Source organism: Leptidea sinapis, chromosome 23, assembly GCF_905404315.1.
Source record: "Leptidea sinapis chromosome 23, ilLepSina1.1, whole genome shotgun sequence".
Lineage (NCBI taxonomy): Eukaryota > Metazoa > Arthropoda > Insecta > Lepidoptera > Pieridae > Leptidea > Leptidea sinapis.
In genome coordinates, this window is record NC_066287.1 from 12463791 (window position 1) to 12490266 (window position 26476).

Consider the following 26476-nt stretch of genomic DNA (forward strand, 5'->3'; position numbering starts at 1 on the left):
TAATCTAGATTTTTTTTACTAACAGTAGATCAGATTATTTATAAAGTCCTATACTGTTTGAAGCAAAAACTAGACTGGGGGAGGAAATTCATTATAAAATCCAAAGATTATTATCCTGTACATTTTGTCATCAAAATCTATGTTTTCTGTTCATACAGAACATCTATCAAAATGAGAATGAAATGACCTTTTCAGCAATATATAAAACATATACACCATAAAACAAAAACTATTGAAAAAAGGTAAATGAAACTAGCTTGTGTGGACACAAAACGGTTACACACACACACATGCTTACACAAATGCATATGTGTATTTACAGTTTACACGGGTGCTCTAACTTTGTGTTGCTTGAGAATTCTGAATTTCTTAGCATTTGCCTTTCTTGTGGTATTGTCTTACTCAGTGTATATTTAACGAAAAAAATATATATTTGCCCGCCCCCCGCGAGCACTTGCCACTCAACTGTAGTTTTGTGTACGAACATAGCAATTATAGATTATTAGGTATAACTCCACAAAGAACAATCTTCGTGCTCTGTCTTGTAAATAACCGGTCGCTGCAACACCCGGGAAAAAGTGAACAAAAATGCTTTGTCCATAACGTTGAAAGTTGGTGGCCTTGTATCGTAACGAATCGAAATCTGTATCGGGATTCATTCGTTCATGATTGCATAGGTAAACAGACCATCTTGTACACGTAATAAGCGCTGAAACTGGGTGAGGTAAAACAGTGCCATATGGCACTACCCATCTTGTGTGTTTGTAAAATCAAGTGCCCATTGGCACCATCTGATGTGGAAAGGTTAAAGAAAAAAATTTGTTCAATGTCTTTGCTCCTTTCAGCCAGAAGATGCCCATGATAGCTGGACAAAGGCCTCCCCCAAAGTTACAAGATATGAGGTTTATCTACCCACTGAAAAAAAAACTTATTTAATATGAAAACCTGATTATGACTACAAAGCTACCATCAAAATACCTATACTAAGGTTAAAAAGGAAAATTTACTAATATTCTTGATTGGCAGGATTTCTGGGTTCATCTTATAACAAGTAGATATTTCAACAGATCAACATAGAACAGAAAGTGACAATAAATTCCCAAGTACTTCAATAAACCAGGAATGTATACATGATCTCTCTTAATATGGGAGATAAGTGTGTTAATATATTATTTTTATTTACCTGTATAAAGTTACTTTACCTGTACAAAGTATATCCATTTTCCATAATAGGATGCATATGTCTATAAAAGAAGGGATAATATAAAGCTGGGTCTAAAATATTTGATAAATTTTCCAATGTCTGCATGACTAGATTAAGTTCTGTAGTATTGCTTATATCCAGCTGAAATATTCTTAGATCTTTACATTTTAAAAACAATGAACCTCCTTGAATAACACCTCCACTTAATTTGTTTTCTTTCTTTTCTATGCTGTCTATATTTTTATGAAGTAACTGAAAGCCAGAAATTTATTAATTTTGTAGTATTTTAAAAATATTTAACAAAAATTTAATTAATATTATATACTTACCCATAATTCACGAACTCCTTCTTTTCTAGAACTTAGTATTAAATGATGTCCTGTTATACAAACTGTACCGTCAACATTTTCATGGTGTGGATACTTAAGTATAACTCCGTCTAATTTATTTATCGATATGAGTTCTATAAATTCCATCTGAGCAGTGTTTTATTTTTAAAAACAATTTTTGATTATTTATTTCAATTTGTAACTAATTTGGTGATGTTATTGGTGATGTTCTAACATAACGCTCTATTGACATTGACATTTGACAATTTACAAATGCTGATTAATGAGCCAATTTGTCAAATAATACACGAACACGAATGATATTTAATGAATCGGTCCTCCTTCCACAATCCACCAATAAAAACACAGGGTTTAATGTTTACTGTTTTGTGATGACAAACTCATTGAACATCCCCCATTGATTGGTAAAAACATTGTTATAAATAATAGAATGGAACAATTCAAGTTAGTTTTTATCGTAGTAGTTGCATTAATTTCCAATAATAATCTATAAATTTTTCAGCACATAACTAATAAAGGAGAAGTTATTTTGCTTAGTCTATAGGGTATTTTGGATTAAGCTTTGTCTATGCTTTTATTAGGTACTATGTGTGCCTAAGCCTTGTAGGTAGGTATAGTAATAGTATACACAATTAGGTAATGCTATAGAGTATAGACTGTAGCGCTGCCGGTTGCGTTGCTTCTCGAAACTTAAAGTCTATTGGCTCAGTAATGACTGAGTGTGATAATAAGTTGAATTGAATGGGCGTTTAAAAGAAAGAAAAGAGACAGATAAGTTGTAAGAGCGAGATAAACTTAGTACACCTACAGCTCCATCTGGTGAAATCGGCGAATCAAGAATTTCTCAACGAAATAGGAAGGAATGACCGACCAATGAAATACGTACGTATACGACAGTTCTGAAAGGCAATGTGTGTACTCCTTCAGTTGTTTCGTTAAATAATAATTGTGCATTATATTTTGATATCAATGGAATGAAATACTAAATGTAATAATCTAATTTGAAACGGACTTCTTTGTGACGCTGGTTCGTTGAACGCTAAAAAGGACACAGTGAGATTCGGTAATGACTTGTTACCTGCATACTATTTTGTTGAATTGTATAGAGCAATATATAAATTAAACAGGCTTGGGCAATGACCGGCTCAAATGTAGAAATATTCATAATAATATACACGTCTCTATATTATAATTACCATTTGTGTTTAGGTAGTGTGTAGTGTGTACAGTTATTACCCATTTTTTTTTTATCAGGATATGGATGAAAATTCTGAAAATCACATGGAGACAGATGTTTCTTCAACTACAGCTGACATTGTAGATAGCCAGGAGGTGACAGAGTCAGTGGGTAATATAGAAACTGTAATTTTTGTTATTAAGGTGGATGAGGATGGAAAAGTTCTGGATGACCAGTCTCAACCTTCACTTGAAAACCAGAATGAAGACAATACCTCTACACCTGATGAACCTACTACTCCTGGGGAACTAACACAAATATCACCAGAGACAAGAAAAGAGTCACAAAAAAAGGTTCACCAAGATAGTGTTATATCACCACAAAAGGAAAGCCAGGCTGTTACACAAACAACTGCAAAGATGGCCCTTAATACTTCTACCAAAATATCTCCTGTTAAACTTGGGAAAGATGTTATAACTAACACTCCTAAAATTAATACAAAAGAAGCTGTTCATTCATCAACAAAAAATGACTCTGCTTGTAAGACTAACACACCTACCAAGAGCCACGCTAAACTGACCATCGGCTCTTTCTATAAAAACATACCATCCAGCCAGCAGAAGCCATCAGAAATATTAAATTCAGAAATTGATTCACCAGGAGTTGAAAAATCTTGTTTTACCATGGTAAATGCTGTGGTAGAACCAAATGAGATTGCTGACTCATCTACTAGCAATGACCAAAATATGGAAGAAGCCACTTCATCTATTCAAAATGTCTCAAATCAAGAGCTGGAGAAGATAGAGTCTAAATCAACCAAAAAGCAATCATCACCAGTCAAATTAACATCTCTACTCATTACTCAGGAAACAAATACTTCAAATGTTGAAATTGCCCTAAAACCTAACCCAGTGATAGATAATCAATGTGAAAAGTCAAATGAATCCCAAGTGGAAACAACCAGCTCTGAAACAAGTGAGAAAGAACACAACAAAAGCATAAGTAGAGAACTAAAATCCCTCATTAACTATGCTAAGGAATCTAAAATCATAAATGAATGTACACAACTGAAAAGCAAGACTAGAAAGTCCAGAACTGCTTTAGAGACCTCAAGCTCTAGTCTCAATAATTCTGTAGAAGCTGAAAAAATACCAGCCAGACGCAACAGCAACAATTCATCCAAAAGCAACTGTAGTGGGAAGTCTGAAAAACAAGCTAAGAGATCTATGAGGTCTCAGAATCCAGAGTTTGTTAACAAAGTAAAGCAGTTTCTTAGTTCTGTGACTGGAAAAATTCACAGAAATTCTGATGAAGAGAGTGATACTGATGCATCTAAAAATAAGAAAGATGCTCAAATAGATGCTACATCCACAAAGAAAAAATCATTAGAAGGAAATCAGGTGCAAGTATGTATACTGCAATTTGTTATTTGAATGTGTTGCCTATACAGATACTTCTCATAGTCATATAAACATGTATAGTTATATATATATATATATATATCACATTAAATAATATAATATTGTTGTCTTGCACCCATAGTAACTAAGCACAAGTTTGGAACAAGATAATTTGTGTAAAAGTGTGTCAATATTATTATAATTCTAATACTGTCAAACACTATTTCACATGACTCACTATATTATTATAATTATTTTCACATTCAATCCATTTTAATTAATAAGTGTCACATAAAGTCATAAATAATTTTTTTAATTATCTTTCTTAGACTACAGAAAAGAAGCTTCGTGTAGACCCATACTGCTGGCGGTGTAATTGGGTAGCAGAACCTAACAGCGAGAAAACTCATTCTCCATTGCATTGTACAGTTTGTCCACGGGCTTACCATTACAAGTGTTTATCTGGTACAGAGCGCAATAAAATCAGTAGTCGAAAGACTTGGGTGTGTCCAGAATGTATTCTTGTATTGCAAGCTGAAAGTTCTGAAACCAGGTTAGTTACTATGTTTTACTATCAGCTTGTCACAGCAAACAACTTTTCAAGTTACATATCTAATATAATACACATATAATTTATGTTCCAGATCTCCTGCTATGAAGAAAATTTCTCTTGGTTTACTCTGCGAGCTACTTCAGCATGCCCTAGCCCGTATGATGGACCTTAATGGGGTAAAATAACTTATTTACTTAATCTTAATTTACTGATAATGTAATTGCATATAGGTATATATCTCAAGAAATTAACACACATTAAATATTTACAATTGTATACAAAAGAAATAAGTATGCTGTATTGTGTTTATATCAGACTTAATCTTAATTTCATATTATTGTCAAAGTGTTATATTATTCTAATAATAATTATGATTGTATTCAAGTAACAAATTCATTGCTGCAAACATTTAAAAAATTTAAGTTAGTGAACACATAATAAGGTCAACAGTTTCAATCTTGAACAAAATGGTGCCACCATTCAAAGAAACAGAATAATGTTTAGGAAACATTTGAATAATTGAATTAATATTTCATTTTAGATGCAAAGGTATACGATATTTTAGATTTATAGTTTTGTCAATGTTAAATCTTTAATGTAAAAACTTTAATAATACTTTTTCATCAGTTTAGAAAAGCTGTGATTTGATATATTCAGGTGCAAGCAACGATTCTGTCACAGTACGTTCACGCGTTGATAGAAGGTAGACGTAATAGTCTTTCAAATAAAATGTTCAGCAGACAGATACAGTTTACACGTAGTTACAATGCTAGAATGATTAAATGACCTTGAAAATTATCTAGAGTTCCGACTCCTTGCGTCTCACTCTCGCGTGGCATAATCAATACGTGCGCATTCCGAAGCGTCTATCGCCGTCTCGCTTTGAGCTAATAATAAACAGTTCACGCGTGAGATAGTATAATGCCGTGGAATTATGTAGGCACAGAGTATAGAGTACTGGATGTAGGACGAACTGAAACGTATTAACATTATAAACTATTTGGGCCCAGAGCTACAAATTAAGTTCAACTATTACTCCCACCAAAGTTAAAGGTCTAGTGGACAATGCTAAGCGGCAGTTTTAGCACTTAGCTAAGCGCACTGATGTCACTGCAAAAGCGAATGTTGTTTGTTTAAAAACTGATTTTATTATAATGTACTGAGTTTGCAAATCGTTAAATTTATTATTGCGTCACAAATAACAGGTTTCACATGATGTAACGACTGATTTGCTTTCAGTCCGAATTTGAAGTACATATAATTATTATCTTATGTCATCAATGGGCAAGAATGCGAATAGTAAAAGTAAAGTGATCACCTCCTATCGAATTATTTATAATACGCCACCGATCGAGTGGTGTTTCACGTATCTACTAAAGCCAACGGCAGCGCTGTAAACAGTGGTTCGTTGCCCCCATAGTTAACATTTAATTTAAAAGTGCTTCCACCCGGAATTTACTTAAGTAACAACACATACATTAAAGTGGAAATGGTTGCAAGGGATTCCAGAGGGAATCAAAACTCCTCAACTAAGGTAATTTATACGTAAGATAATAATAATAACATTGACACACTTTTTACACAAATAGATAGTCTCTTGTTGTTTGGCAACGCATGACAAACGGGGCAGCTTTATTAATTTAGTGTGCATAATACCTAGGACTTATACTCGTTAAACTTCAGTCACTTTGTCTTAGTGTGCGTGCGTTTGCTGAAAATAGAGGCTAACAGTTCGCCGCAATTTCGACGACGTTTTCGCAGAAGCTGTCACAGCCTATCTAGATGCATAAATTGTCTAAGACACTTGCCTAATTTGACAATTAATAATAATATTTTAATAAAACAAAAGACAAAAATATACAATATAAGTGTTGGGGTCTTCTTTTAAGCACGAGTCGCCTGTAGTAGGAGGCCCCGCTCGGGTTCTTCTCTTATATTTAAAAACGTATCAATATAATACTAATAACTGGGCCAGTGCGAGTCTGATTTGGAGTTCCGTACTATGGTGCGAGATTAACACTTAGGACCCCTTATAAAATCTTTTTTGTTGTCATGTCGGCCATTTTGAAATAGGTATGCCATCTTGGTTTCTTTATTTGTTGTTATAGCCATAGACTTAACATCTCTATATTGTTACTGTAACCGATTTCTATTGACAATTCGTAGACAGTCAGCCACGCATCGGTATTATTAGCTCTTTAGTAAATTGTAGTATTAAACCACAAGCACGCACATATTGACAAATCAGAATTGGACACGCATTATCGGGCTGCCAGGTAGTTTATGCGCTAGTTACCAGCGTCTACAGACTTTTCAACCGGTGTGCCGCGCTTGTTTCATTGAAATCAAGAAAGCTATTTTTATAAGGAAATAGTACGGAAATAACTGACGCTTGATGTGTGCGTTACTCATTGCATTCACATTAAAATAATTTAATTTTTAACCATATATTTTTATTTCCCTTTCTTTTTGGGGTTTCGTACTTAAAGGTTAAAAAGACCATTAAGCCTCTGCAGTCCGTTATGTTATATATATTATGAGTATACTGTACGGAACCCGCTACTCGCACTTGGCTATTTTTTACTGGTGTACCGTGAACTCTGAGGAACAAAAAGTGTTCTGTTAATACCAAAGGGTTGAAAACGCCTGCGCTAGAATATTCTATGAGTATGGTTATAGCAATATTGTTAGTTTGCGATATATAACATACAACCTATGGACAGACAGGCCGCTGCAGTTCCCAGTTTCTACATCATAATAATAATAATATCCTTTACTAACAATTGTTATTTAACAGTCTTTCTTATGTTGTCAATCTTAGTTATAGTGTTTAAATAAAATATTAAGTAATATTAAGATAAGTTATTAACTTATATTAATCATCCGATCTCAACTTTGCTTTAACCATTGAAGTTTATAGAATAATGTAGTTATTAAAACATATTTTTTTTAACAGGTGGAGCCTTTCATTAACCCCGTGGATCGCAAAGAATTCCCCGACTACGACAAATACGTCGTTCACCCGATGGACCTCAACCTCATCAAACAGAACATCACCAAGGGCCTGTACGGCAGCACCGAAGCTTTTCTGGCCGACGTGCAATGGATACTTCACAATAGTATCATATTTAACACATGTAAGTAAAGTACCATTGTTGGCGCTATTTGGTGGAAAGGCTTGAAGCCTCTCATGTTTTTTATTCCACCTTCGCACGACACGCCACAAGTTAGGATATCATCCTCACCATCTGGATGTGTGGCGGTCCTCCACAGTGCGGTTTTCAAGGAGCTTTCTTCCTCGTACTACGAAGCTTAATTAGCTTCCTTGTGCGGTGTTTCCGGGATGATACAACATGGGTACCTTCAAAAAAAGCGGGTACACCTTCCTTAAAGGCCGGCAACGCTCTTGTGATTCTTCTGGTTTTGCAAGAGAATGTGGGCGGCGGTGATCACTTAACACCAGGTGACCCGTACGCTCGTTTGTCCTTCTATTTTTTTATATAAGAGGGCGCAAACGGGCAAGAGACTCATGATATGGGAAGTGGGGAGGCGGACATCCGCTGGTCAAGACATGAAGTGCAACCTTTACTTTGACATACCTTGTTGTTTTAAACAAAGTTGTTTACAAAATCATGTTTTTTTGTGACCTATTTGATAGGCAGAGACTATTCCGGACTTGTATTTACCTGTGCAAATAGAAGCACCCTCGGTTTATTTATATAAAAAAATACTTTCTAAATAGATATACAGATAAATAGTACTTATAATTCCGTCGCTTTGAAAATTGCCGGTCTTTAAGTTGAGAAAGGATCCATGCAGGTGCCGTCTCCGGTACATATAGATACCGGTAGGAGTCGCGAGTTCTTTTCATTGCTCGTTCTGAAGCGCACACAGAGCCGACAAAGCGTTCATTGGCTCACAGTCGATTTTTGCCATCTATTGGATCAACACGTTTTCAAGTGTAATTCTTAAGGTCCGTAAGTCGTATCGGTTCGTTTAAACAGCAGGCAGTAATTGATTCCACAGAGTGGCTGTGGGAGGCAAAGGCATATCTTGCGAAGCGCGCGGTTGTAGAATGCAAAACTGTACTGTGTATGAGACGAAATAACATTCATGATTGTTAACAAGTTAACAACTAAGGCTGTCAACGAAGCAACATAATATATGCTACCTACTAACATCGATATTAGCATTGACCGACACTACAGTCGACATGGTGTGAAGTTAGTATCTGTTTGTGACATCTTGGTAGTTCTTCAATCACAGAGCATAATGCGACTCAGTGCCGCACATTACCGAATTGTGCTGATGCTTAATTGGAAGTCAAAAGTCAAAAGCACCAGCAGAGTGCGCTAAGTTCAGTGTAAAAAAATAGGTATAGGTATTTGTATGCAAAACGTTTTTCTTTTTAGTGCAATCGAAGTTCACGAGTGGCGCGCGGGCATTAGTTCGTCTGTGTCGGTCTGAGATGGGCGAGATCGAGGCGTGCCCTGAATGTTACGCGGGCGCCTACGGACGGAAGGCCACGTGGTTCACGGACGTGTGCTCCGCGCCGCATGTGCTGCTCTGGGCTAAGCTGAAAGGTAATGGAAACATTATACACTGCCGATACAAGAGAAAACTTACAACTTTTACTATTCAAATTTGAAATTCACAATGTCTAAACATAATTAAATTACTAATGTCTATTTATTTTCTATAATATATTAATCAAACAATGCACAGTATTTACACATTGAATTTTTTATTATCCATTCAATTTCACTTATAAAACATTCGCAGAAATAAAGTTGTATAGGTACAGATATATCAGATGTATGCTATAAGCATTTTGGTGACGCGAACTCACGAAAAAAAATGAGGTTGACAATAATCTCTATTTTTAGCTATAGCTTAGCACTAACACAAAGTGACAATAATCGCGAGTGTACGACGTAGCTTGTCACACACACTAAAGTAATAAACCTGGTTTGCTTTCATCGGTAGTCTCGCAACAACAGGCTCTATCTAGACGCATACACTATCGAAGATAAATTGTAATAAGGGAAGAATGTAATATTTGCAGGTTTTCCATACTGGCCGGCGAAAGGTATGTCACTGAACATTGGCTCGGGTCAAGTGGATGTCCGGTTCTTCGGCGCGCACGACCGCGCCTGGGTCCCCGCCAAAGACTGCTTCTTGTACTCCGAGAGAGATCCCAATAACTTCCGCACCAAGAGGCAGGATCTACTTGATAGTATACAGGTTACAAAATTAATTAATAATAATAATAGTAATGTCGAAGTGTAGAAGAGTGACGACACTATATCAGGAACAACCCACATCCAGCAATCCATCAAAAATCGTAAACTAGAAAATGCCTTAATATGCCGTAATAAAGCACATTTACTTTACTTGTGAATATTCAACTCTCGTTTTTTGATTTCAATCAATAACCCTATATAATTTTGTTAGATATGTCTGATTAAATAATAATTTTATAATATAAGTTCCTGTTTTAATTTATTATTTGTACTGGTAACTTTAAAGTTTCATGGTGGTGAACATCTGGATCTTAACATTAGAAATCTAAAGCTGCTGAGATGTTCATAAAAAAATCATGGTCTAAGAATTCAAAGTTAAAAAAGAATGAAGTGCTTAAGAGTGGCCATCATCATATGTTTCAACAAACGCTCGTACGTGATTTTGACAGAAAATGCAAATTTAAAGAAACAAATTCAGTGTAACCCTCCAAATATCTGCTTTTTTTGCACAAATGTTACCTGGTCTTTGGCCGTTCATAATGTACTCATATTATATTGTAAAAGTAAAGAAAACATTGCAAACAAACCTCGCGCATGTAATGGAGATTCTACATGATTATCATTTATTTCACAAATTTTTAAGGATTACCTACTCAAAAATAAATATTTCCTGGAAGAGGTTTTATGTAATTTCTGCTCACTGCTTTTTGCTGAAAGTTATCGCACTCTATTGCTTGTCGTCAGCAGACTGTATGCGATGGATGAAACAATATGCTTTTCACCCATCTTCGCGTTGACGATAGACAGGACTGGGAATTATTATAGAAGGGCCTTCTTAAGACTGTTTTCTGTTGTGATCAATGTATAGACATGGCTAATTATAACGTAAATTAATTATTGATGTTGTTATTTTTAGGAAGCAGAAGATCACATTCGTAATATATCGAAAAAGTTTGGAAAGTTTGTGCATCCGCCGTTCAAAACACAGTTTGAACCAAGCAAATTAAATGAACAAATTAAACTTATGGTAAGAAAGTTTAATGATCGACATATTAACAGACGAGCTGACCCGGCAAACACTGTTTTGTCATATAAATTAAGTAACCCGCGCCCGATTATTGTATGATATGCCTTATTTGTATAGCAAAGATATAGGTTCCGAATACGTAATAAACAGCATATCATATATTTTATTTTATTTTATTTTATTTGGGGAGCTTACAGCAACATTTACAATATAAACAATAGTAAACATAATTCTTAAAAGCCAATTACAAGCTTCCACATATAGAAAGAAATTTGCTTAGTCTTACTATAACTATAGATTTAGTCTAACTATAACTATAGATTTAGAATAGAAACACTTATACATACACAGATATAAAGATACACTTATGATACATTTTTTGATTTCATAAAATCATTTGCGAACGCACTTTTTATGCTTATTATACTACCACTAAAAAGATCAAAACGCGTGGTATGTAACTGTTTATTCTATATTGAGAATGACTGGTAGGTACGTAAAGTAAAACGTATATACTAAAACCTTCGAAACACGCTGCACCTTATGATATAAGTATTGTTTCGATCGGTACAGTAGTTGGCAGTATGACCGAACAAAAAAACCGGCTCTCCATTTATTAGTTTGATATATACAGTGCCCAATATAAATCACCACTTTGAATGCTTAAGAACCCAAATTTAAATCCTCTGTAGAACCGTGCTGGAAACATTTCAGGTTTGAAGATTCTGTCATATTTCTTATATTCTTTATAATCTTATGTATGTTCATATTTCATAGGCACACTAGTTAATTTTCTAGAAACTGTGATAGTAATCATGTTAACACCAGGAACAAAAATGTATTGTTATGTTGCACACGCCACAGTCTTTGGCACAACACACTACCTGGTATCTTATCATGAAAATCCTCATGAGTAACAAGGGGCTGACTATGAAAATTATTAAATTGAAACCAATCACTGACCGTGTGCAGCGTTTTAAATCAATCCGAGGTATTTAAGGGATTGAAAATCACGTCCAAAGATTCCGTTACATGCCAATATACGTATGAAGCTAATATAAGCTTGTTAACAACCTTTATTTGGTAACGGTTACTATAATATAAATGATTTTCTATATGACCACCCTCAGGCTAACTAATAATAAATTTGATTATACGATGTTACAATGGTACAAAAATGTATTTAAAAGAAAAGAAGTCCGTTGTGTTTCTTTCGCCCGATCTTCTCGGGTCTGAGACATAGATATCGAATGGATGGTAGTTTTTAACAGTTCAATAAACGATTTTAAATCCTATTTTGATTTCAAATATTCACCAAATTTCCCAATTGTTTCACCTTATTATTCTGAAGATCTTTAATATAACGTTTTACTTATATTGTAAGGGTTTTCGACTTTTCCCATGTATATGTCCTAATTTTTAACTTGTTAAAGTCACTCTCTCCATCAGTTTCAACATCCATCCCTTTTCCAAATCGTGCTAGTTTGATAATAGACGGATATCTAAAGCAGAGCTTTTATTAGTAGGTATGGTACCTACTGGGTTTTGTTTATCTTTTTTTCATTTTTCATTTTCAATTCACAGATACCAAACTTCGACGGGGAAATAAAAATGCCAGCTAAAGAGAGATTATCGATTGCTTCGCCGAAGATTAAAGAAAAGCGAGGGCGCTCGAGATCTAAGAGTGTCAGATGGTGAGCTTTATAGGAATAGTCTGATATGATGTATATATATATATATAGCATAATCTGAGCGACACTGCATTGTAGGGCGTATCGATTATTATCGGCTGAAAGTTCTGCTCGTCTCGTCCCTTATTTTTATTTAAAATATATATAAAGACTTATATTCGCTGAACTCTAGAATGAGAGTGGAGAAAAAAATATTTTTTTATGACAATAAGAGACGAGCAGGGCATTTGGCTGATGGTAATTGATACGCCTTGCCCTAATGGCATTGTAATATTTTAGATTATTGAAAAATCTAACAATTCTAAGCGGCACTACAATCGTGCTCGACACATTGAGACATAAGATGTTAAGTCTCATTCCCTGTTAAGTAATTTTACTAGCTACGGCGCCCTTCAGACCGAAACAATAATGCTCACATATTAGTTATTACTTCTTCACGGTAGAAATAGGCGCTGTTGTGGTATCCACAATGCCGGCATCCTATGCAAAGGAGCCTCCCACTGGTAGAGAACTAGAGGCGAACCCCGTGTAGAATTGGTTGAAGACATCTTAGCGGACCTCACACCTTAGTAAACATTCAGATAATTATCGATTTCTGCAAAATAACGCTAAAAACTAATTTAATATTTTTTTTTGTGAATGGATATAATTTATTTTTATTAATAGTAGCTATATATTGCTGTATGTTTTCGTTGGCACTACCTACCTTTGACCGTACCGTTTGACCTATTTCTGCCACAAAATAGTAGTACACTAATCGAGTGCACAATTCATTGGGTTTCTGCCAGTAAATTCGTGTGGCACCTAAATAATACGCTTTTTTGTGGCTTGATTTCTTCAAATGGATCTAAATTGTTTTGTGATAACTTCCCAGTTCTTCAGCTATATAGTAACAAGTGATATGCCGATCTCGCTCCACTCTTTCAAAAATGGTGTCTTTTCGAAGTGAAAACTTCTTTAGCTGCGTTGAGCACTTTTCTTGGGATGGGTATGAAATGTTAAACTCGCGTCATGACACGTGTCCTGATCGAAAATTCGTAAGAAAATGTTATACTATAGTGTATTGGTACCAGGAAATCATAGTTGAAGAAAATATTGTCTTATGTACGACGCGAGTATACCTTAATATATTCTGATTTCAATCGCACGACGTAATTACTGCATATATACCAGGAGAACATAAATATGGTAGGTGGTGATAGTAATGTCTTTTGAAGTGAAAACTTCTTTATTGGCGTTCAGCATTTCCTTAGAATGGGAATAAATAATGTAAACTCGCGTCAGGACACGTCACCTGATTGAAAATTCGTAAGACAGCGTTAAAATTAATTTTATACAATGTTTTGAAACCAAGCGATCATAGTTTATATTCTGACGTCATTCGCACGAAGTATAGTATTACATAGACACCAGGAGAACATAAATATGGTAGTGGTGATAGTAAAGTACGTAAGTATCCATTCTTACTCTGTGATAAATGTCTTTCATAGCGGTTGAAATCATGTGCCATCCTAGCAACATGTACCAGGACTTCATATGCAGTTTTGAGGTTCATGCACAATGCACGTCTTCAAATTATTATACAAGTGCAGACCGTTAAATTTTTTATGTAATATGAATTGTGGTTGTTTGTGTACGATAGCGCAATAAATGAATGCTGTATTTAACTACATAAATGCTAGTACCTTCATTCTGACAAATAAAGCTAGTCGTGCGAAATTGTTCCTCCTGTTTCAAACATTTCGCTGTCTACCACTGAACTTTGAATAATTATTTTTGTTATGATTAATGTGGAATAGTATAGGCGATCTTGTAGTAGCCTACACCTAGCGGCGAATAATTGATTTTTGTGAAGTAAGTCGGAAGAAGAAGTCCTCGCGGACTATATTATTGGTTCCTGACACGTACAATGTTGTACAAATATATTGCCTATTTATACATACATTTGTTATGGTGAAAATATATCATATGTTGGTACTTACATGATTGTTATATTTTATATCTTTCAGTGAAACTAGTGATACTGAAGACTCAAGATCTACACCCCAGAAATTGGCGGAGAACGCAACTGAAAGAGAAATTACAGCAACACCGAGCACAGATTCATCTGTAGAGAAGTAATAAACACTTTTGCCCCCTTATTCATAATAGTCTGCTAACTTATAGCATTGCTAATTCTCACTCTGTCTTCTCCTATTGACCTAAGTCAGAATGAAAAAAAACACTCCTTAGCGGCTGTTTAAAGTTAGCGGACCATTATGAATAAGGAGGTACGTCATTTCCAAATTTAGAAACATACAATATGAAATTTTTGTTGTAAAGGCTAAATCATTTTCAAGTCATACTGAAAAACTTACCAGTTTTGATTTATATCTTTTCGTAATATTTGTGTGAAATTCAGAATATCATTATTTTATTTGTAAAGTTACTTGAATATAAATATTAGGTAATGGTTTAATATTAAATATTTGTTATAATATTTACTTTTATATTATAGAAACAAACTCGACAAAGCTGCAATTCCTGATCAGAGTAAGCAAGTAGAGATTAGTAGAAAGCGTCGTAGGTCAGGTTTACAAGAAGCTAGCATTATTACTATAATGGAGACAAGTACTAAAGAAAAACGGAAGCGTCCGGATAATAATTCTAACCATGTAGTCGATAAACAACACACTGCAAAAGTTTCTGATAAGCTTAAATCTAAGCATAATGAAAATCCAGAGAAAGTAAAGGAAATTTCTACCGAGGAAATGGATGTTGACATAGAGAGTGATGGTGTTAATAAATTCGTGAAAAACGTGAAAGAAAAGGAAGTCCTTTCCCAAGAAACAACACCCATTGCGCCAAAAATTAAGTCTACACCTAAAGAAAATGTTAAAGAAAAACTAGACAAATCAATAACAATGCCCAAACAAAAACCAAACAAAGGAAAGCAATCGAACGTAAATGACAAAGAAAAAAAGGAAGAAAAGAGTAAAACTCCAAAAGATAAAACTTCAAGAAAAAAATCAACCAACGTTGTTGTAAGAGAGATATTACCGATGAATAGCAGCAGTAGTTCTGATAATATTCACAATTCCTATATGAATAAGTCCAAGAAGAAAGTTAAAGAATTAGATTTTGAAAAATCTATTGAAACGAACGTAATACCTAAAAGAAGTTCGACACCTAATCGATATGCTAGAGATTGTATACTGTTTGATGATGATGTGTGCTTAGCTGTTCTGGCTCAGAAAACGGCAGAAGCCAATACTATGACCCAAATGCCTACTATCAGTAGTGTAAGAAGTCTTTCGGTGACTCAGGAGACTAATACACCAAAAAGCAGTATAATAACAACAGTAACTAGTTCTAGCAATACAATTCAAAGTTCAGGCGGTGGCGTGTTAAATAAAATTGACAATGCACTGCAAAAAAAAGTTGAACAATCCGTAGTCGGCCGTGTCGGAGTGCGAGCGTTTGCCAGAATGAAGTCCCCTGAGAAATCGCCGCAGCCACCGAGAGCTATGGACGTTGAGATCAAAGCGGAACCGCTTGACTTGGACGATGCAGACCGCCAAATTGAGAAGATGGATTTAATGAACGCTTTCAAACTCCGTCCCGTCAATCCGCCGGTTAATAACTTGCGGGAGATGACGATAAATAAAGTTGTAGTAGGTCCAATGAGTCGAAAGACTGCGTCGAAGCCGCCTGAAGTTCGAGTAAGAGCTAAAAAATCGTTTCCTCAGCCAAAGAAGCCTGAGGAAGGAAGGTTGGACTTAAATTCTAAGAATTCAATGGTTTACATCCCCATACAGCCGCCGACCACTCAAGCGCCTGTTCGAATAAGTAAAACTATAACAATCAATACCAGCAATAATTTATCCGTTGTGAGAACTCAAGCCTCTTCAACAACTACTGTTAGCGGTAAGTTTCAAATTCATATATTTTTATTCAAAATAGGATTTAAATTGAACGCCAAAAACATTCGAAATAGTTTGAGTCAGACCTGAGAAGAACGGGCGCAAGAAACTCAGCGGGCGTAAGTTTTTTCTGTTAATTTAGTTACAATATACGGTAGTATTATATAATAAAATGTATAATTAAATAGCCTAAAGGCGTTCACTTCATTCCCAGTTTGTGGTATTATAAGAAGATCATTTATGTTATAATAAACCTTTCCCACACAAATGTTTTTTTACAATCCTTTTGAATTTGGTTACACATTTGTTTTGTGCATTTTCTGGGATCTTGTTGTAAAATCATATTATAGATCACCCAACAAAAGACGTACAAACTAGTAGACAAACAAAGCGTACGAGGGAGAACATTTCTAAAGGTGATAATTGTAACTGTCACCGACATTGATTGACAAATCGTAAACAGTCTGCCACGATTGGCAATACCTCCTTAGTATTTAATGAAGCGAACCACCATGTTTTATCAAAACAGTTATCTTGATGAAAATGGCAAAAGATCAGTTTAAAAAATTCCTGCAAATTATTAAAATTTGTCATTATGTTTCCAGCTAGCAACACAGTTAGCACTGTGACTGCACCCGTAAGCCAGACAGTGATCGGTTCCAGCGCTGCTCTCAACAACACATCAACCACCACAGTGATATCAAACACCCCAACATCCAACGTTGATCAACATCCACCATTGACAACAGTGTCCAACAGTGTACCCTCGGTTGGCCAACTACCAGCTAACCCTCAGATTCACACAATGCCGGTGATAACTCCAATAAATGGCCAATGGACATTGAGCTTACAACCGTTCATGTCTGTAGGTGCTGTTGATGTAAGTATTGGATATTTGACTTTTTATTCAAATTTCATTTGTACCAAAATTTATGGACCTTGTGTGATTCGAACCCGCACCTCTCGGGTAGCCCAGCGCTCTACCAAATAAACCAGTCATCGGCATGCCGCACCTTTATTTAACCGTATAATTTCCCATGGTAACCCGCGAGCTATTTGTCCTTTTATTCTATTAACTAGCTTTTACCCCTGACTTCGTCCGCGTGGGATAGTTACTATTGGCAGAATTTTTTATTTGTTTTTGCAAATAACACACACACGATCTTTCAATTCTCATGCAAACTGTCATCCCTTATTACAACCCGTTCATGCCTTTTTTTTTGTACAAAAAATGGTAGGTGGTCCTTTTTCAGGGTCTAGTCTATTTTTGTACCAAATATAATACAAACTTACATTCACATTTATTATATTAGTAGGGATATAGGTAGGTAGGTGCATTTATAGAATAAATAAATTCTGTTTGCAGGGAGCCCCCAATACTCAAATGGTAAATGGTGGAGTGGAGCGCAATAACCAGGGCCTGGTGTCGGTCCCTTCGCCCGTCAACCTCGCGTCACTCTTGCCACAGCTGAACTCTTCAGTCATTCAGAGGACAGAGGACGTCACACCGGAGGTATGTTGATTTATTTATGTAATGCAAACAGATATTATTTATTTATTTACTTTATGAGAACCAACAAACAGAAACATAATAACATTATACTTTAACAAACTCATATATATAAAATTTAATATATTGTGAAACCAACTTCCATTAGCCACAGATGTAATATAAAGAGAGATAAACATGCACATCTATATAAAATAATTGTTTTGTATTTATTATTATTGCATAAGAAATCAATAATATTTTATAATAACTAAAACATGCACCATATTTCAATTATATAATCATTAAACAGAATAAAAATAATTACATTAATTTGTTGTTCAATGATAAAACATACTTAAAACATAGCAATATTTATATGTTTCAATAATGATGACTGATATAGAAAGATTTATTTATTTACAATTAGGGTCAATAACAGATAACAGGATAAAACTAATAACAAGTACAGGAAGGATACTTTGCGTGAAATTGTACTCATTGAATACAGTAAAAAAAAAGTGGACACAACTGAAATTACTTAATAATGATATTTAACATTATATTATTAAGCATAAACTAGATAATTTTATAAAGAGTATTTTTAAACAAATTTTTTAATGTACCTATTTGAAAGGTTAAAATCAGTATCCAGCACACACCTCATTTCATTTCTACAAAATAGGCATGGAAACCGCACAGATCGTGTTGCCAATTTAAAGTTTATTAAACTCAATAGATGACTATCCATATCACCTTTTACAATTTTATGTAACACGCACATCTTCGCTTGCAAACAATATTAAGTATCTAATTAAAAAGAACGCAGAAAATAATGCTGCGAGAGCTTGTTGCGCCGTTACTTCTCTCTCAGAGCGCCATTTGTTTTCGGAGCGGTAGTAGTAATATTAATAATAAATAATAATAATAAATTCTTTATTGCCATACAAATCATTACAAATATAAAATAAACAATTAGGATACGCGATGAAACAAAAGGCAAAAGGAAAAGGCTCAGCTTCACCTGACATGGAATCATTTATTTATGTTTCCATGCAGCACTGTTTTTCAGCCATCCCCTCCCCCCTAAGGTGTTGAGCGGGAGTGGATGTAGTATCTAGTATATTAGAAAATACATCAAAAAGGAATCAATTTTGAAAAAATAAATGCCAAGACTGTTCCATGTATGTACCTCTGTTAACAACCGTAGCTGCCGCGTCTCCAGCCGCGGCCGCTCGTGAACCCGTTCGAGCGCGGCGCGGCCGCGGCCGGCGTGCCTGTACCTTCAGCTGCGGGCCCCGTCACAGCCAAGATCAACCAGAACGCCGCTAAGGTATACACTTGTACTTACTTATTTCACTTTTAGGACATTTTTAGGATATTGTCTAAAGCATAGTTTCTCAATCTTATTTTGCTCACCGCCCACTTTGAGAATATGTTTTTTCTAGAGTATTTTCGTATTGTTTTGCCTTTTTAGACTATATTTTTTAATCTACCCACGCCCCATCTGCGCCATCTCAATGCCCCCTAATTTTCTCTGGGTCTTCTACTGCCCCCCCCCCGAAAGTCTCAAACGCCCACAAGGGGGCGTTATCGCCCACGTTGAGAACCTATGGTCTAAAGCAAAAATAAAATCAGCATCGTTCATACGTCGATGTAAGTATTCGATTTTTACGCACATACACCATGCGTTTGTTTGCTCTTTATTCAGCAAGAAAAAGAAATAGCCGTAGTATTCGTATGGTGCGTAGAAGTTCTTTTTGTGTAAGAAGCATATAGCTCGACGACCGGTGCAATGGAAACAGTATTTGAGTGCTAAGTGTAGGATTTTGGGTACCGCGTTCTGGTCAGGGGCGTAGCTACCACCGTATCTGCCATATCATTTATACGAGTGCCCCCGACATGCGTAAGCAAAAATTAATAAAAACTTTTGCTACTTGCCGAAAAAAAAGCAAGGAAAGTATATATTTAATTTCGATTGTTTGTAAAAAAAAATTGATAAAGTGACAGATAGATAATTATGATGTATGTTTCTTTTAATTTAATGCAAACTTTATTTTGTCTTTAGTGAGAAATCTTTACCTTTCATAAGGGCCTCCAAGCAAATTTTTATACGGGGCTCCGCCAAGGCCGCCGTAGATCTTACCGTTTAGGCTGAGATCTATAGAGCAGACTAAAGCTGAGATCCAGCCAAAAAAAGTATTATCAAATCCAAGTACACTTTAAATGAGATCTTATTGGACGGGTTTTATGGGTGAGAGATTTGGGCGTTCATCTCGACTCCACGTTAACCTTTAATCAACACTATAGATATGTGACTGCAAAAGTCTATCGCATGCTTGGTTTTGTTCTTCATATTAGTAGAGATTTTAAACATATTACCACACTGATCCTTCTATTTAATGTTCATTCTATACTTGAATTCGGCCCGCTTATTTGGAATCCTTATTACAAAGTCCATATATATACAGAAATAGAGAAAATACAAACAAAATTCTTAAAGCATTTAAAATTTAGATTTTGTGTTTTAAATTAAGATGAATCTCTCCGGAAAAACGTCGTAAGGTAAAGGATCAAATATTTCTGCTAAAATTACTTCATAATATTATTGATCTTAATTTCCGATGTCCAAGACAATCTTCGCGACTTAAATATTTATTTAACTTACATACTACACGCACTAACTATGCACAAAATGCCTTCATTCATCGTTCTTGTTTATTAAACAAGAAAGAATACTGTAAAATTTATGTGATTATCACTAAAATCATTAATAATTATTTGTTAATATATTTTTAAATTGTAACTAATTTGGTCGCATTATTATATGCACTATTTAATTGTGGAAACTATTATTGGTCATTTATTTATATTTTGTGTTTTATTTTTGAAGTATATTAAAGTTGTGCTGTTTGTTTCCCAAATATAACAAGATATATTAAAAATACAGCGTACTTAGACATTGCTCAGATTTTACTCACGTTAAACTCAACTGAGCTAAAGCTTAACCCAATCTCTGATGTGGTATTTATAGTCAATTAGCAGTTGAGATTATGCTGACCTTAAGCTGTTTGTCCATTGTATCAATAGCTTTTTGACAGCACGACGACTGACAAGTTATTGGCCCGGTATTCACCAAATCGGAGAGGATATGTATTTTGATTGCCAGTCAGAGATCGTTATTTCCACATCTCCTCTTTGCTTAGCTTCGGTGGAAATGAATCAAGCTGAGAGGAGATGTCTCATTTTTCTATAGAATTTAGTGCCGCGTAGAGCGATCAATCGGCGCGGCAGAGCGCTAATGCATGTAGGCGAACGTGATGTCGAGTTCCTTTTGTAGACATCACTCGACTGGTGTTTGCTCTCAGCTCACTGTCCGCTCTACATAGCTCAGATGTCTCCGCTTTGGTGGAAATATCCTGACAGCTTCGCGTCTTATCTCCTCTCGTCTCCTCTTCTCTCCGCTTTTGTGGATACCGGGCAGGACGCAGTTTCATTACCGTAAGGTACTTACATGTTGTGATATTATCGTGCTATCACTGCTTTTTTTTGGAAGTTTTCATTGTTACGTTTTGACTTTTGCTGTTAATAGATGTGTAGTTTCTGTTCTTCTGTGTTGTTGTACTACCTAACCAGATTCTGTCATCATTTGTTTGCCATTTATTTTTTATCATTATAATATAATAATAATCAGTATCACAATACAACACCTGTACACCAATAACATATAAAAGTGACAATATAAATCGTTGTTTATTTATTAATAATAATATCCTAGTGATGTTTGTTCTGCACACCGTGACTATGTGACGATTTGACGTCATCCACGTCTGGTCCAGATATAATGTAATAATAGTTAAGTAAGAAGCTAATATTAATTACCTACTATTGTTTGCGGTATATTGAAGCTACTTCTATGGCTATGTTTTCTAAGTAACAATGTATCACAACTATTCCATACACACAATATCGCCTTACTTTCCATTAATCTGGGTTCGCTTCACATTGTGTGCATCTTAAAACTACCCAGAGATACAGGAGTATATACAACCAAAGAGATTTTATTATTATTTATTTTTTCATACATACAAAATACGAAATGATTTCCCCAACTTATTACGTTAAAATGAAATCAAATTACAAAATGGAAATTCAAATTACAGTTAACGGATTTCTTTCGAACGGTTCTTGAAGATTCACTGGACAAAATCGATGACCCGGTCGCGGCGGCAACCTCGTACAGGTTGCAACTAGAGCAAGTCCAGTGGAAGCACCAGCAGGAGCTTAAGGAGTTGAGGTACAACTTTGGTGAGTATTGTATGACGATGAACTTTTATCATCCTCATAATCATATCAGCCGGAAGACGTCCACTGCTGCACAAAGACATCCCCCGAATAAGATTACTTGGGGAGATTTGTGGAAAGATTCGACTAAGGTAAGTATTTGAGTTCAGGGTGATAGTTATAGAAGTTTCTAGATGATGTATACAAGTTAAATTAATCCACCTAAGAAAATGTAGAGGCTGGGATATTATGGAATATAATATCATCTTATGTGAGTTTCTAGATCAAATGTACTTCGTTGAGATTAAAATTATAAACGAATACTTAAAACGTTTTTTTTTTATGGAAAAGGAAGACAACATAAGCGTACAGGTCGTAATGGTGGCAGTTGATCCGAGCAAAACTACTCGGGCATTAGCGGCATGGGTTAACGTCACCTCAACAACCATACCACTCATGTGCGAAAAATCAATAAAATAAAAAAATGAAAAATGGGTAGGTACTTTAGGTTAGGTAAAGAAACGCGTGTTGAAACTTGTGTTGCCTTGATGAATCGAAACAGAAATGAAAGGAATATTGGATCGAATTGTAACATGCGATGAAAAGTGGATTCTTTACGATAACCATAAGCGAAAAATGGAATGGCTTACCCCAGGTCAAACGCCACAACAGTGTTCTGAAGCAAAGCTTACCAATAAAAAGATAATGGTAACTGTATGGTGGTCTCAGCATGGTGTTATTCACTATAGCTTTCACCGATTTGGTCAAGCAATAACGGCAGATGTCTACTGTACCTAACTCCGAATAATAATGAGCGAAACTAGCCCCGACTCATGAATCGATCTCCACCATTATTGCTCCATGATAACGCCAGACCTCATACAGAACGAGAAACCGTTTTAACTCTAGAAACCATTCGCTAGACTTTGCTCCAACGGCCTACCATTTTTTTCGTGATTTGTACAATTTTTTACGTGATAAAAAGTTTTCTTCTTAGGCGGCAGTACAAAATGCTTTCACACAGTTTGTCGAATCTATAATCTATATCACCACAGTTCTATCGGAGAGGCAGAAATGTATAGATAATAATGGTAATTATTTTGATTATATAAATATGTTAACTTAAAAAAAAACGAATTTTAATTTTTCAGTACAAATTAGCAACTTCATACTTTAACACCTTTTATTAATCATAACGAAGTCCTTGCCATACTTGTTTATATTGGAGTATTCTCTGTATTATGCGGCCTGAGCGCTACATAAAATGTCAGTTAGTTTTGATGATCACAGTCTCAGGGCCAAGGGTGTCGTAAGAGGTTGTCGGCTAGATTATGGGTACCACAACGGAGCCTATTTCTGCCGTGAAGCAGTAATGTGTAAGAATTATTGTGTTTCGGTCTGAAGGGCACCGTAGCTAGTAAAATTACTGGGCAAATGAGACTTAACATCTTTTGTCTCAAGGTGACGAGCGCAATTGTAGTGCCGCTCAGAGTGTTTGGATTTTTCAAGAATCCTGAGCGGCACTGTATTGTAATGGCGCGGCTTATCAATTACAAACATGTGAACATCCTTCTCTTAACTATTATCTAGGATAAATTTCGCATCGAAAGCATGAAGTTTCATGTCGATACGATCAGTGGTATAGCCGTGATTCAGCCTCAAACAAAGAATTATGTAGATTACTTTGAGACCACAGTAATTACTTGTATGTTAATATTAATGTAACATTTCAGAGTTGACTGTTAACGAGATGCGAGCTGTCTTTGAGAAGGACAAGGCTCGCGCTCTGGCCGACGCGAGGCGATCCGCGCAGGCGGAACTTGAGTCTAATGTAAAAGCAGTCAAACACAAACAGTGGTATGTTATATAAGTCACAATTTTTTTAGTCGTTTTATGTGCTCGTTTTTTTTACTGTGACACGTGACCTGACTGACTGACTGCGCTCAGTTTCGGATCTCCTTGAGGAATTCAAATTTACTACCTATTTTTTAACTTAGATAATTTTAGATAATACACTTATTTTTAACTTACGTTTAAATAGAGCCTCTTGCTGTTAGATAACAGCCATGCCAGGTTTAACACTTTAGTGTACGTGACAAGCTACGTAATAGAGTTTAACTGTCAATCTTAATTTTTTGTACGTTTACATTTGTCACAATCTATGTAGACTTATAAATCTAATTTCAGTTTCTTAATATTGAATATTTACACATTTCTGCACAAACGCCCTAAACTAGGTATAGCCTGTTCTATGGGTGTAAGACAATGATATATTTATTACGATATACTTACTGAAACATACGTAAGTACAAATAAACATCCATGGCTCGGAAACAACCTTCGCACGACACGTCACAAGTTAGGATATCATCACCACTATCTGGATGTGTGGGGGTCCTCCACAGTGCAGTCTTCAAGGAACTTTCTTAAACGAATAACAAAACTGTGTAATGCGTTTCCTTGTGCGGTGTTTCCAGGACGATACGACATGGGTACCTTTAAAAAAGAGCCTTAGTATACCTTACTAACGGCAACGCTCCTGTAATTCCTCTGGTGTTCAATACAATGTGGGCGGCGGTGATCCCGGTATGCCCTATAACTCAAAACAAATATCCATTTTCATCATAATTATAAATGTTTGTACCTACCGGGAGGGTATGCTCTCGACGTGTACCAGCTCGGAAATATGTTGTCCGGAGCTGATTAATGTATATCGTACAGTTGTCGCAGTAGATATTGTGTGTTATTACGATTTACACGAATGATGGTCGAACGAATATCGACTGCTAATATTATTATAACTAAAACAAAACAAAAACTAAAAACTTTATATAACTTAAATAATTTGTGGGATTGCTACTAATTTGGTGCACTTTTTATCAAAAACTAACTTCTATTAATATTTTTAATTGCAAAAAACTACGGAGGATAGCTTAACTTGTGGAAGCCATTTTGGATAATGAGTTGCTTCAATTTAATCTTTTGTTTCTGTTTTTGTCTCTAATAGAGTAAATAGATAAATAAATTATGGGAACCACAACGGCGCCTTTTTCTGCCGAGAAACAGTAACGTCTTAAGTATTATTGTGTTTCGGTCTGAAAGGCGCCGTAGCCAGTGAAATTACTGTGCAAATGAGACTTAATATCTTATGTCTCAAGGTTGCGCTTGTGCAACTGTAGTGCCACTTATTTCGGGTTTTTCAAAAATCCTGAGCGGCACTGCATTGTAATGGACAGGGCGTATCAATTACCCTCAGTAGAACGTCCTGCTCGTCTCGTCTCTTATTGTCATAAATGTTTTGGTGAATAATAACTGTAATATCGCAGGTGCTCGAGCTGCGGCCAGGAGTCGCAGTACTACTGCTGCTGGAACACCTCGTACTGTGACTACACGTGCCAGAGAGTGCACTGGCCCAAACACCAGCCCTATTGCGCACAGAAGGCACAGGTCATTATTTATTGCGGATTTATAATTAGTAAATCCGAAGGTTTAGCTGTTAAGAATCATTGAGAGCAAAATTTAAAGAAATGAACATCTTGACTTGCCTCTCAATATAGTCATGATAATGTTGTTTGTTCATAGGCACATAAGTGAATTCGCTAGAAACTGTAATAACCAAAATGTTAGCCGCAGAAACAAACATTAACTTATAATGCCTACTACTAGGCCAAGTCGAGTTAGTAAGGCTTTAGTGGGGCGTTGAATAATGTATATGCTATTACAACAATATCCCAGAAAATGTTCAAAACAAATGTACCTATTACAAAATTCAAAAGAATTGATAAAAAACATTTGTGTGGTAAAGGTTACTTATAACATAAATAACATTATTAATGATACCACCGATTGGAAATGGAGCGACCGTCCTCACGCTATTAAATATTAAAGTAATTGTAATTGTAAAGTAATTGTACGATTTTACATTGTTACCATATAAAACAAAGAAGCCCGCTGAGTTTCTTGCGCCCGTTCTTCTCAGGTCTGAGGCATACCATTTTGGTGCAGAGACATTAAAGGAGAATAAACCAAGCGCTAGTCCCATAGTGGTAACGCAGAAAAGGATCACCTCACGGGCTGCGTTCAAGCGTCAATTGACGACGTGCTTGCACAGATCCCCTCCGCTGAAATCGTAGTCTTGGGTGATTTCAATGGCATA

The 26476-nt window shown here is 35.7% G+C and overlaps 2 protein-coding genes across 4 annotated transcripts in view; one reads left to right on the plus strand and one right to left on the minus strand.

Moving 5' to 3' along the window:
* The window catches only part of LOC126971109 (myotubularin-related protein 9), a 339153-nt gene extending 337391 nt beyond the window's left edge, over window positions 1–1762 (minus strand). For all 3 annotated transcript variants that reach the window (XR_007730818.1, XM_050817263.1, XM_050817264.1), the window contains exons 1-2: window positions 1534–1762; window positions 1203–1456 (exon numbers count right to left, since the gene is read on the minus strand). Coding sequence is in view for 2 of the 3 variants with exons in the window: in XM_050817263.1 (XP_050673220.1) it covers window positions 1203–1456; window positions 1534–1680 (401 nt within the window). In the remaining variant the exon portion in view is untranslated. The remainder of the gene's footprint in view (window positions 1–1202; window positions 1457–1533) is intronic.
* A 454-nt stretch (window positions 1763–2216) lies between these two features.
* LOC126971306 (protein kinase C-binding protein 1-like) lies at window positions 2217–25830 on the plus strand. The gene is made up of 17 exons (XM_050817528.1): window positions 2217–2436; window positions 2809–4137; window positions 4461–4684; window positions 4776–4860; window positions 7641–7821; window positions 9097–9267; window positions 9750–9928; window positions 10844–10954; window positions 12539–12648; window positions 14655–14762; window positions 15143–16551; window positions 17153–17427; window positions 17914–18060; window positions 19247–19369; window positions 22200–22344; window positions 24054–24177; window positions 25647–25830. Exons 1-17 carry the CDS (start codon window positions 2428–2430, stop codon window positions 25828–25830), a joined length of 4914 nt encoding a protein of 1637 aa, XP_050673485.1. The 5' UTR covers window positions 2217–2427.
* Window positions 25831–26476: the final 646 nt, after the last annotated feature.

Bases quoted from the DNA above. Each gene is read 5' to 3' on its own strand.
- LOC126971306 (XM_050817528.1), top strand. The intron at 7,822-9,096 runs GTAAGTAAAGTA...TTTTCTTTTTAG, and splicing joins TAGTATCATATTTAACACAT to TGCAATCGAAGTTCACGAGT. The intron at 19,370-22,199 runs GTATACACTTGT...TTCAAATTACAG, and splicing joins TCAACCAGAACGCCGCTAAG to TTAACGGATTTCTTTCGAAC.